This window comes from Ammospiza caudacuta, chromosome 28, assembly GCF_027887145.1.
Source record: "Ammospiza caudacuta isolate bAmmCau1 chromosome 28, bAmmCau1.pri, whole genome shotgun sequence".
Lineage (NCBI taxonomy): Eukaryota > Metazoa > Chordata > Aves > Passeriformes > Passerellidae > Ammospiza > Ammospiza caudacuta.
Genome location: NC_080620.1, coordinates 5,661,385 through 5,673,137, shown reverse-complemented (window position 1 = coordinate 5,673,137; position 11,753 = coordinate 5,661,385). Strand labels below are relative to the sequence as shown.

The 11,753-nt window shown below is 46.5% G+C and overlaps 1 protein-coding gene across 1 annotated transcript; it reads left to right on the top strand.

Moving 5' to 3' along the window:
- Window positions 1–3,318: 3,318 nt before the first annotated feature.
- On the top strand, window positions 3,319–10,917 carry NMRK2 (nicotinamide riboside kinase 2). Its single transcript, XM_058821081.1, has 9 exons — window positions 3,319–3,416; window positions 4,751–4,791; window positions 6,468–6,558; window positions 7,658–7,706; window positions 7,934–8,105; window positions 8,917–8,988; window positions 9,891–9,997; window positions 10,395–10,480; window positions 10,569–10,917. The coding sequence occupies exons 1-8, from the start codon at window positions 3,366–3,368 to the stop codon at window positions 10,478–10,480; spliced, it is 669 nt and encodes a 222-aa protein (XP_058677064.1). The 5' UTR covers window positions 3,319–3,365; the 3' UTR covers window positions 10,569–10,917.
- Window positions 10,918–11,753: the final 836 nt, after the last annotated feature.

Sequence of the window (11,753 nt, the reverse complement as noted above, 5' to 3'; positions counted from 1 at the left end):
TCCCCTCCGCGCAGGAGGAACCTTGGTGTAACCTTGCTCATCCCATCAACAACGTCTCACGATCAGAGGAGGGTTGGAATTGTGAATTAAAGCTGCAGAAGAAATGAGTCACGTCCCGCAGCAGAAAGGGCGCCCAGGAACTCGGCAATGCCGGGGGAACCATTCCCCCGTGGCTCCAGGATTATCAAACTCCTTCCTGCTAAATTTAGCCAGGTTTGAACAAAGAACATTAATGTGAGCTTTCAGTAAACGTTAGTATTCTAAAAATAACGCCGGGACAGGGAACATTGTCTGTCTTTGATTCAGAGCCGCTGCTGAATGGCATTTGTATGAGCAAAGTGTCGGGCAGATAACGTATCTGTGCCACAAACAAACCCCAGAAAAAGGAACTTTCAGGTGACCCACGAGCAGCTCGCCAGCAAGGGGGGCTAAAAAAAGCCTTTCTGAGCATTGCCATTTGCATAACTCATATTTTTATTTTATTTTTTTTTTATGGTTTGGGTGAAGTTTGCTGCAGCTGGGCAGCGCTGGGGTGGGTTTTGCTGGGGAGGAAGGAAGGAGACAGCTGGAATGGCATCTCCAAATACAGCAGCAGCTCCCAGGCCGGGCAGGAATTTGGGAATTCCAGCTATGAGGGTGAATTCCAGCTCCCAGCGTGGCTGGGGTGTGAGCAGGAACAGGGCAGAGAGAAAAATCACCCCTGAAAACAAACTGGGGAAAGGGGAGCACCGAGGGGATGGGGAAAAAAAAAAACTTAGAAAATGAGATTTTGTACTGAGGAAAAGGAATTTTACACTGAGGAGTGAGTTTTATCAGTGAGGAGAAATGAGCTTTTAATTTAGGAGAAATGAGCCTTACACTGAGAAGAAGGGAGCTTTTAAATGAGGAGAAATGAGCCTTTATACTGAGGAAAAGGAGCTTTTACACCGAGGAGAAAAGAGCTTTTACAGTGAGGAAAGGGAGATTTTAAACGAGCTTTTAAATGAAAAGAAATGAGTTTTACACTAACAGGAATGGGGTTTGATCTCCAAAAACCCCCAAGAGCAGCCACAGCCGTGTCCTTCAATCCTCCCATTCCCAGGAGAAACAGAAATGTTGAAATTCCTTGTGGAGATAGTGGGACACTGCTCTGATTCCCTGATCCCAAACAATCCAGTCCTGCTGCTCCCACCCCGATTGTTTTCTGCTTCCAGAACTAAAAATCCATGTTCTCTTTAGATATACTAAAAACTCACTGTTTCTTTTCATACACTAAAAATTCATTGTTTCCTCTGATACAACTTTGGCCAAAATCTCTTTATTTTGTCCCAGGGATAAAATCCTCACCTGTATTCCCCAGCCACAGCCCTGCAGGCAAACCCAGCTGGGACCAAATTTCAAAAACACAAATTTCAAAAGCACAAATTTCAAAAGCACAAATTTCACCCACTGGGAGGGAATCTCCCAAAACTATTTGGATCAGCAGGTCTGCAGAGGGAAGGGAACTGGAGCAGAGTGTCCGGTGTCCCCTCGGAACTTTGACACAATTTTGGAGCCTCTTGGTTTCCTTTTCCCTTCTCATGAGGTCAAATGCAGTAAAATCATCCCTGGAGTTGGGTTTCTTGACCCAGACAACTTCCCGATTCAGGGATGGGTGAGAAAAGCAATAAAAAATTTGAGTAGGAGCTAATTTGAGGATAATTTATCATTTTTGTACCTTTGGCAGCTGAGGGGATGATGTGGGGACACCCTGCAATGGCCAAGCAAGGCTGGAAATTCAACTTCCCTGGGTTTGTTCAAACTCAGGAATCCAAGCTCCAGATTTCTCTGGAATTATAATTTTACCATGGAATTGATGTTGAAAGTGCAAGGAACAACAAAATTATCGATTAATTTTTATTATTAAATAATGGTATTATAATATTTATATATTATATTATAATATATTAAATATATTACCATATAATAATATAATATATAATATATATTATATAAAATATAATATGTAATATATATTATATAATATATAATATATAATATATAACATATAATATATAGTATATAATATATAATATATTATATATTATATATTATATATTATATGTTATATGTTATATGTTATATGTTATATGTTATATGTTATATGTTATATACTATATACTATATACTATATACTATAATGTAATATATAATATATAATACATAATATATAATATGATACATAATATATATTGTATACTATAATATACAATATATAACGTTGTATATTATCTGATATTATATATAATATTATGTAATATATTTATATAATAGCATTGTTATATAATTATTATTTATTAATATTATTATTTATTAATATTTCCCCTCACAATAAGAACAATGGGAACACTGGAATTAAGACTGGAAAAGCTCATGTGCTGTTTTCCCATCCATAAATTCACCCTAAATTCACTATCTTAAACCTGATTTCATTTCTTGCCTTCAATATCTTCCCTGTAAAACCTCCAGAATCGTGACCTCTGACAGTTAAAATTTCCCTAATTTGCAGTTCATGTTTATTCACGAGCAGCTGATTTTAGCACTTGGCCTTGGCCTGGTGGCTGAGGAGCAGAAACAGCTTTGAAGAGAAAAATAACATTTTTTATTTTTATTTCAGCTCAACGGACACAGCTGGGCTGAGATAAAGGAGGTTTGAGGCCACAAACCTTCTTCATGCCTGAAAGAGAAAATTTAAACTTAAACACAGCTCAGGAGCAGGTCTGACTAAAAGTTAATGGTGTCAAAATAATTTGAGGAAAATTATATATATATAATTTTTTTTTCCTTCAGAAACTTCCCTTGGAATCCAGGATATTTGGATTTTACACTGTAAAAGCTGAAGACCCCAAGATAAAATGTCAAACAGGACCCCAAATACCCAAATTTGGTGTCACTGATTTTTTTACCATCCCTTTACAGCTCACTGTAGGAACCTTTAATATTTTTAACAGTGACCTTTTAATTCTGCCACGCTGTGGTTTTATAACAAGGAAGAACAAGGCAAGATATTATTTAAAAATGCACATTGTAAACTTCAAAAATACTGTTGGAAAGCCTGACATTGCTCCAAGAACCCCTAATAAGAAATATCTGGAATAATTCAAATTAAAATACAGGTTCCACAAGGTGCAGAGTTAACTTACCTTAAAAAGCTTTATTTTATGTGAGTTAACTGGGGAGGAGGAGGAGGCTCTCTGGAGAGATAATAGTTTAGGAATTTGTGTCTATTTACAAAAAATAAACTGCTCCAAAAATTCCTTGTAAAGAGACATTCCAGGAAGATTCACTCCACATTCCTTTCTCTGAACAGCTGGACTGAAAAGGAAAAAAAATGTAAAAAAATTTCAATGTATTTCCTCCTTTTATTCCAGGAGTTTGGAGAAAAATTCCTTCCCTGGGTGAGTTTGAGATAATCAGATTTTTGGGGAATTGGGGAATAAAGGAGAGGAACTGGGGAATAAAGGAGGGGAGAGAGCAAGGGAAAAATCCCAATTTAATGATTTCCTCTGGGGCTCCCGGGATGGCGGCAGGGTGACATTTCCACCTGCCCCATGACTAATTTAGGAAAAGGAAGAGCTGGCCAAAAAGTTATTTTTGGCCACCACGGCGACGGGGCCAGCGAGGGAGAGGGACAGGTGCAGGGCCAGAGTGTGACATGGGGGTGGCACGAGCCCCCCAAAAAGGGGACATTGCAGGGTGGGCTGAAATTCCCCCAAAATGGGACTTTGCGGGGTGGCATTCCAACAAAAATGTGATTTTTGAAGGGGTTGAAGACTCTCTTTATCCCCAAAAATAAAAAAGTGGAGTTAGAGGGTTGGAACAGCACAAAGTGTGGCTTGAAATGTTGGCTGAAATCCTCCTAAATTGGGGCAGTGTGGGCTTGAACACCCCAAAAATGGGACACTGAAGGGTGGGTGGAAAAGCCCCTAAAATGTGGCACTGGGGGTGGGCTGGACCCCCCCAAAATGTGACATTTGGGAGTTAAAACCCTTTAAAATATGACATTGTCAGGTTGAACCCCCCCAAAATGTGACATTTGGTGGTTAAATCCCCCTAAAATGTGACACCGAGGGGTTGAAACCCTCCAAAATGTGACATTGAGGGGTTAAACCCCCCAAAATGTAATATTGAAGGGTTAAACACCCTAAAGTGTGACATTGAGGGGTTCGACCCCACAATATGTGACACTGAGGGGTTGAGCCCCCCCAAAATGCAACATTGAGGGGTTAAATCCCCCAAAATGTGACATTGAGGGGTTGAACCCCCACAAAAAAGTGACCTTGAGGGGTTGAACCCCCCCCCCCCCCCGCAAATGTGACACTGAGGGGTTGAATGCTTCCAAAATGTGACACTGGGGGATTAAACCCCCTCAAAAAGTGACACCGAGGGGTTAAATCCCCATAAATGTGACACTGAGGGGTTAAATCCCCCAAAATGTGACATTGAGTGTTGAACCCCCCCCAAAAAGTGACATTGAGGCTTGGCCGGCCCTGCCCCGAGCGTGACATCGCGGCTCATGACGGTCACAGGGCTCCTCCGGGGCGGGGACACGGCCCTATAAATCCGCCCCAAAAGCGCCTTTTCCTCAATGAAAAGCTCGGGGAGGCAAAGCAGAGCCAGGGGAATAAGAAGGAGCAGGGACAGCGCGGGTTTTGTTCCGCTTTAAGTTCTTTTAGCCTTCCCGATTTTATTTTTTACCCCCCCCCCCTCCCTCGCCACATTCCGGCTCAAGAGGCGGCTCGGCGAAATGAAATATATTATAGGCATCGGAGGGTAAGTCTCTGCTAAAATCTGGCTTATTTTATGGTTTTCCTGGTTTAATTTTTGGGGGTTATTCATTTGGGATATAGGATTTGAGATATTTGAGGATATTCGGGATATAGGATTTGAGAGCTAATACAACTTTGATGAGTGTTAATTCGTGGTGCTTAAATACAGCAGGGTCTATTTAAGGCATACTTTAAAGACATCCACTTTTATATATTCTTTAATTTATATCTTAATATGTACTTTTAGACGTCCTTTTATTTGATATATCCTTTTATATATTTTATAGAATTTAAAGGATGGATGCTGCTTCAACGGAGAGCAGCACATCCTTTCATACAGACTTATCTATATACATTTTATATACTTATTTGTGTTATATACATATTTTTATATACAAATTTTATACGTTTATATATTTTTTGAGATACTTTCATCCAGTTTTATATATCCTTTTATAGTTTTAACAAGAGGGATGCTGAGATGGCAAAAACACTCAAGTAAATTTAGAGGCCAGATAGACCAAGAAAATTATTTTTAAATTTTCTCTGACAGACGAAGAGGGGGAAAATCCCGTTTCTAATAAAATGGGGTGGTGTATAAAGGGCATTGATTTTAATTTTAAAAAGTAGGATTTAAGGTGTGCTCGTGCTGGGACGGGGTGAGAGTGCGGCGGGAGAGTTCCGGAAATGGAACAGTGAAGGGTAATACGGGTTATTAGAATAATATATTAATAACATGCGACCGAGGGATTTGTACCGCCTCAGGTTTAAAAAAAAGGGAGGAATAGTTAAGTTATTTAGGGCTTTTATGTTAAACGGTTTATGGGGCGTGTGAGGGCAGCGAGGCCGCTCCATCTTGAGCAGCGGGGCTGCGGCTGTGAGGGACCGGCCATGGGGGCCCCATTGCCTCTGGAGCCCGGGCTGTGAGGGACCGGCCATGGCGGCACCGCTCCCTCAGGAGCCTGGATTGTGAAGAACCGGCTTTGGCGGCCCCTCAGGTGTGCGGACTGTGAGGGACCAGCCACGGCGGCCCCGTAACTCTGAGGGACCAGCCATGGCGGCCCCTCGGGAACCCGGGCTGTGAGGGACCGGCCATGGCGGGCCGCGCGCGCGCGCTCCCCTCGGCGCCTCCGTTGCGCGCGCGCGGGAACCGGCGGGGCCGTTACACGCGGCCGAGCGCGCGCGCGCGCGGGGCGCTGGAAAGGGGCGGGACCGGGAGGGGCGGCCACAGCCAATCGGCAGCCGGGGAAAAGGCGGGGCTGGGATCGCAGCCAATCGGCGAGCGGCGCGGGAGGGGCGGGAAATTCGAACGGGGGGCGCGAGAGGGGATGGGGACCCTGAGGGTCAATGCCGGGGTCCCCTCAGGGGCTCCCTCAGGCTCCGTGCCCGGGTCCCCTCAGGGGCTGCCGGGCGGCGTTCGGATCCCTCAGGGTCAATTCCCGGGTCCCCTCAGGGGCTGCCTCAGGCTCCGTGCCCGGGTCCCCTCAGGGGCTGCCGGGCGGGGTTCGGATGCCTCACGGTCAATTCCCGCGTCCCCTCAGGGGCTCCCGCCGCCGGGCGGGGTTCGGATCCCTCAGGGCTCGGCTCCTTCAGCGGTGTCCGCCCCGCCGCGGGTCCCCGGGGCTCCCAGACCGGTTCTAATGCCATTCTTCCACCTCTGTCTCGCCCCGCTCCCTGTAGGGTCACCAATGGTGGCAAAACCACCTTGACCAACAGGCTCGTCAAGGCGCTGCCCAACTGCTGCGTGGTCCATCAGGATGATTTCTTCAAGGTGAGTCTCCTCTTCCTTGCAGCGTTGGTTGTACATGCAGGGCAAGTAAATTTTGACAGCTTAGGAGTCACAAGCTTTCTGGTTTTGTGGGGGGTTTTATATATATATTTGATTTTTAAATGACTGGGCAGGTGGGGAGTTCCTGACCTTTATAAATGCCACAGGAGCCTTTAAGTGTTAACAACAGATTTAAATTTAGTACTGAATTCAGGCAGAGGTTATTTACTGTGCTCTGCATGAATGATTTTCTCCATATTGGGATTTCCCACGTTATTTTATTAAATTAAGAATGAGAGTGCTAAATTATGCTTCAAGATTTAAGCACCTCTATACTGGTTTAAATACAGAAAGGGGGTTTATGGGGGAGCTTTTATAGTTCTGTACCAGAACCCAATTAAAATATTGCAGAGATTAATGCAGAAGACTTTCACTGCCTTCTGCCTGGGAGTGCAGAGCGTTCCTAAACCCTGCACATTTCATGGGAATGAGGATATCCCTGGACCCCACCACCCGTGGAAGTCCAAGGGATGCAGGGATGGACTTGGAGCACTTGTGGGTCATCCCCAAAACATGAATTGCTCCAGCCCCAGCATGGTGGGCTCAGTGTGTGCTGCACAGATTTGATCACTTAGGAGCCCTTGGGGGAGGCATTCTGTATGATTTTCCACAAAAATCTGTAACTTCTCTTTTGAGTGAATGCCAACACGAGGAAAGCAGTAACTGAGCAACCAAAGTACTGCCATACCCTCCTGCATTTTTATTAGAGTTCAAATACCTACTCTTCAAAAAACCACACATTCTAACGCTTATTTAACCGTATCAGCACTTTAAAACTCCTGTATTATTTGCAAACAACACCCTGTAGCAGTGCACCGATGAACATAAAAATCTTTACCCAGAGTGGTTTGAGTGAGCCAAGGGAGCTTCCCAGTTGGGGTTGGGGCAGGCTGGGGCTGTGGCTGTCCCTGCAGGCCCAGCTGGGGCTGTGGCTGGCAGTGCCAGGGGTGGTTGTGTGGCAGTGGTGCCAGGTGCCGATGGCATCGGAGGGAACTGGTCCCGCTGAGGTTGCAGCAATGTTTTATTGCTCACTATATTTCAGCCACAAGATCAAATAGAAGTCGGGGAAGACGGCTTTAAGCAGTGGGATGGTAAGAGCAGTGTTCCCTATAGGATGCAGTAATGTATATTCTTTTCCTAAGTATTTCTTTTTTTTTTTTTTTTTTTTTTTTTTTTTTTTGTTATTAAAAGCTTTAACAGTAAATTTCTGTAATTGTAACTTTACCGAGCTCAATCTGTTTTAATTCTTTGGAGCCCGTGGTGTGTGATGGTGTTTGATGGTGTCCCTTTTTCCCACCCACCCCTTTCTCCTGAGCAGTGTTGGATTCCCTGGACATGGAGGCCCTGGTGAGCACAGTGCGGGCCTGGATTGAGAACCCAGTGAAGTTTGCCCGCTCGCACGGGGTGAATGTCACACCTGGCTCCAGAGAGCCAGCCTCCCAAGATATTCATATATTGGTCATTGAAGGCTTCCTGCTCTATAATTACAAGTAAGGTTTGGAGAACTCTTCGTGGTTTGCCAGGGGAGATCCTTAAATCCCTCGTGCCAGAGCTAAAACTCCTTTTTACTAATTTCCCCTTCCTGCCTTGTTCTGAATTCTCATCCCGGAGAGTTTCCTGCTGAAAAATGTAAAATTAACTCCTAAGTGTAGAAGTGAGGTGAATTTAAGTTCTGATTTAGGGCAGAGCCTTGAACTCCGGGGGAGTTTCAGGGCAGGAATTTTGCAGGTTTCCCCTCATCCCCCCACCTTGGTGAGAGGAAGGCAATAATCCATTCCCTGCCTGGAATCTGCTGGAATTCGGGAACAACTCTCTGCTGTGCTTGTTTAACACTGACTGCACTGAGCTCAGTGAGAGGAGCAAGTGGGGCAGAGACAGCTCCTGGGTGTTTGTGGAGAACCACGGAATCCCAGAAAGGTTTGGAAGGGACCTTAAAGCCCGTCCAGCCTGGCCTTGGGCACTTCTATGAACGTGAGCTGAGGAGTTGCCCTGTCGCAGATTTTGCTGCAAACTGATTTTGGAATGGTGTAGGAAGAGCCAGGGTTCCCAGCCTGATCCTCCACAGGATCCCCTCTGATCCCCCTCAGGACCAGTGGGGGTGTTTGGGTGGGAAAAGTCCCTGCTTGGGCCATTCTGCCCTTCAGAAAGGAGCTTTCCATGGTTTTGAGTTAACAAACCCTTGGCTTGTCTTCAACAGACACAAACCCCATAGAGGCAGAGAGATTTCTGTGGTGTCTGGGCTGATTTCATGCTTTTTGCTGTCGTTAAAAGTGACATCTCCACGTTCTGTCCCCTCCCCAGACCTCTGATCGAGCTGTTTGACCTTCGCTACTACCTGGCAGTGCCCTACGACGAGTGCAAGAGGAGGAGGAGGTGAGAACATCCCAGGGTGGCATCCAGCCCTGCCCTCCTGTCCTTCACACTGCTCTGGGTCATGGAGGCGTGCAGGGGCTGGGGTTGGAAGGACCTTGAAGGTCCTTAGAGGTCATCTCATTGAATCATGGAGGGGTTGGAAGGACCTTGAAGGTCCTTAGAGGTCATCTCATGGAGGGGTTGGGGTTGGAAGGACCTTGAAGGTCCTTAGAGGTCATCTCATGGGATCATGGAGGGGTTGGAAGGACCTTGAAGGTCCTTAGAGGTCATCTCATGGAGGGGTTGGGGTTGGAAGGACCTTGAAGGTCCTTAGAGGTCATCTCATGGGATCATGGAGGGGTTGGAAGGACCTTGAAGGTCCTTAGAGGTCATCTCATGGAGGGGTTGGGGTTGGAAGGACCTTGAAGGTCCTTAGAGGTCATCTCATGGAATCATGGAGGGGTTGGAAGGACCTTAAAGGTGATCCTATGAAATCATGGAGTGTTGGGGTTGGAAGGACCTTAAAGGTCATCTCATGGAGGCCCTGCTATGGCAGGGACACCTCCCACCACCCCAGGCTGGCCCTGGGCACTGCCAGGGACGGACATTCACGGTTCTGGGATGTGTTGGTGCCATGAGCTGGATTTGAGTGGAAATTGGACCAGAAGGGGAGGAAGGGAGTTTGATGTGGTCAGCCTGGAATGATGGGCTGGGCTTGGAGAGGACCTGAGGTGGAGCCCAGCCGTGAACCCCTCACCACTGACCACGTCCCCAGGTGCCCACACACAGCCATGGGCACTCCAGCACTGCCTGGGCAGCCTGTGCTGATCCCTCACAACCCTTTCCATGAGAATTTATTTTCCCAGCTGCACCCAGGCCCCTCCCTGAATGAATTAATTCCTTCTCCATGTTATTAATTGCAGTACACGGAATTACACCGTGCCCGACCCACCGGGGCTCTTCGACGGCCACGTGTGGCCCATGTACCTCAAACACAGGAAGGAGATGGAGGACTCGGGGGTGGATGTGGGTGAGTGTTCCCCAAACACAAATCCTTCGCTCCTGGCACTGGGATTGAAGGAAGTGGGTGATTTCATTCCAGGAGACTTCCACTGGGATGATGCAGGGGGATATTTTTACTGCCAAGTTGTAATCCTGGCCTACTTTGGATAAATGCTGGCAGTTTTAGAGCTAAGAACTTCTCTCCTTTGTTTTGTACCCTTAAAGACTCAGAGGGGACAACAAAGTCCAAAAGCAAAAGAAGGGATTTATAATGGATAAGGATTTCATAGGCCATTGTATTTTCTGGATGGGTCTGTTTTTCCAAGTCGTCCTTTGGGTCAATAAAATATGAAATATTTAAAAACTAATCTCCCAAAATCTTATCCTGCTGGAAAGCCCAGCCTGACTCCCCCTTTGTCTCCCAGTTTATTTAGATGGCCTGAAGTCCAGGGATGAACTCTACAACCAAGTGTTTGAAGACATTCACAACAAGCTCCTAAATTGCTCATAGGTAACTAAACTGCAGAGGGTGGAGGATGAGGGATTGTTCAGGGAATTTCACAGTTTGGGGCTCACCCTTCTTCCCTTCACCTTTGCAGGGTTGGGAGGACCCCGAAGATCCGTGTACAGCGATGTAAATAATACTGGGAAGTGGGAGTGGGAATTTGGGTGAACTCCTCTCCCACTGCCCTTTGGCAAGTCCCTTCTGTATATAATTGAAAACTGAGGATAACTTATTCCCGCCACATGGACAGGATGGCCTGGGTGGGGTTTATTTTTTAATTATTTTATATTCTGCTGGCTTACAGAGAAGCTGGAAACGGCATTTTTATAGCAGAGCAAGTAGAGCTGTGCTGGGAAAACAAAGAGAGCTGCTGCAGACAGAAAGGCTTCGTGCAAGGCTTGTTTGTAACATCACCAACTCAGTAAAAATCCACTTCAGTCTCCTTTTGAGGCCCTGGTTTAATTCATCACTCAGCTTTGTTGCAATAAAATGGGTGTGAAGCTCACCCGGAACACAACAGCAGCCCCTTTTTCCTGGGTGTGTGGAAATCCTCAAAGCTCCTTGCACCTGTCACTGCTTGGGTTTGGGTGCTCACATGGCCCAGCCAGGTGGGAATGGCTCAGTTTGTGAATTTAAACCATGAGGTGAACGAGGGGATTTCTGAGGGAATGAGAAGTGAGAACTGTGCTTCCCTTGGAGCCATTTCAGGCATTAAAGGTAAAACAGCATCCAGATTTCAGCCTGAGAGAGGGCAGTGCCATCCCTGAAGAGAAATGAGAACTGTGCTTCCCTAGGAGCCATTTCAGGCATTAAAGGTAAAACAACATCCAGATTTCAGCCTCAGAGAGGGCAGTGCCATCCCTGAACCTGTGTGGGGCCTGCCATACAACATTTTGGGGCCTGAATTAAAAAGCAGCTGCTTTTAATTAATTAATTTTAGTTAATAACCCAAAAACCCACCAAGGGGGGCTTTCAGCAGCCCGAGGGGAGCCAGATCCATCTCCTCGTGCTCGTCCCACCCCGATGGTTTCCCCGTTGTCCCAGGCAGGGATGGCACGGCCAGAAAGGGATGTGGGGACACCACGCCACAGTGATGGCACTGTCCCCAGGCAGGGACACTGCTGTGAGCTGTCGCCCTGGGGAGCCCTGCCCAGAGCTCAGCAGAGCCCAGGGGATGCAGCCGGGGCTTTCCCTCTGCCTGCACCCGTTGGTTTAAGGGCACAGAAGCGTTTGGGGTTTGTGAAGACGTATAAGGGAAAAGCCCTCGCTCCCATCTCCT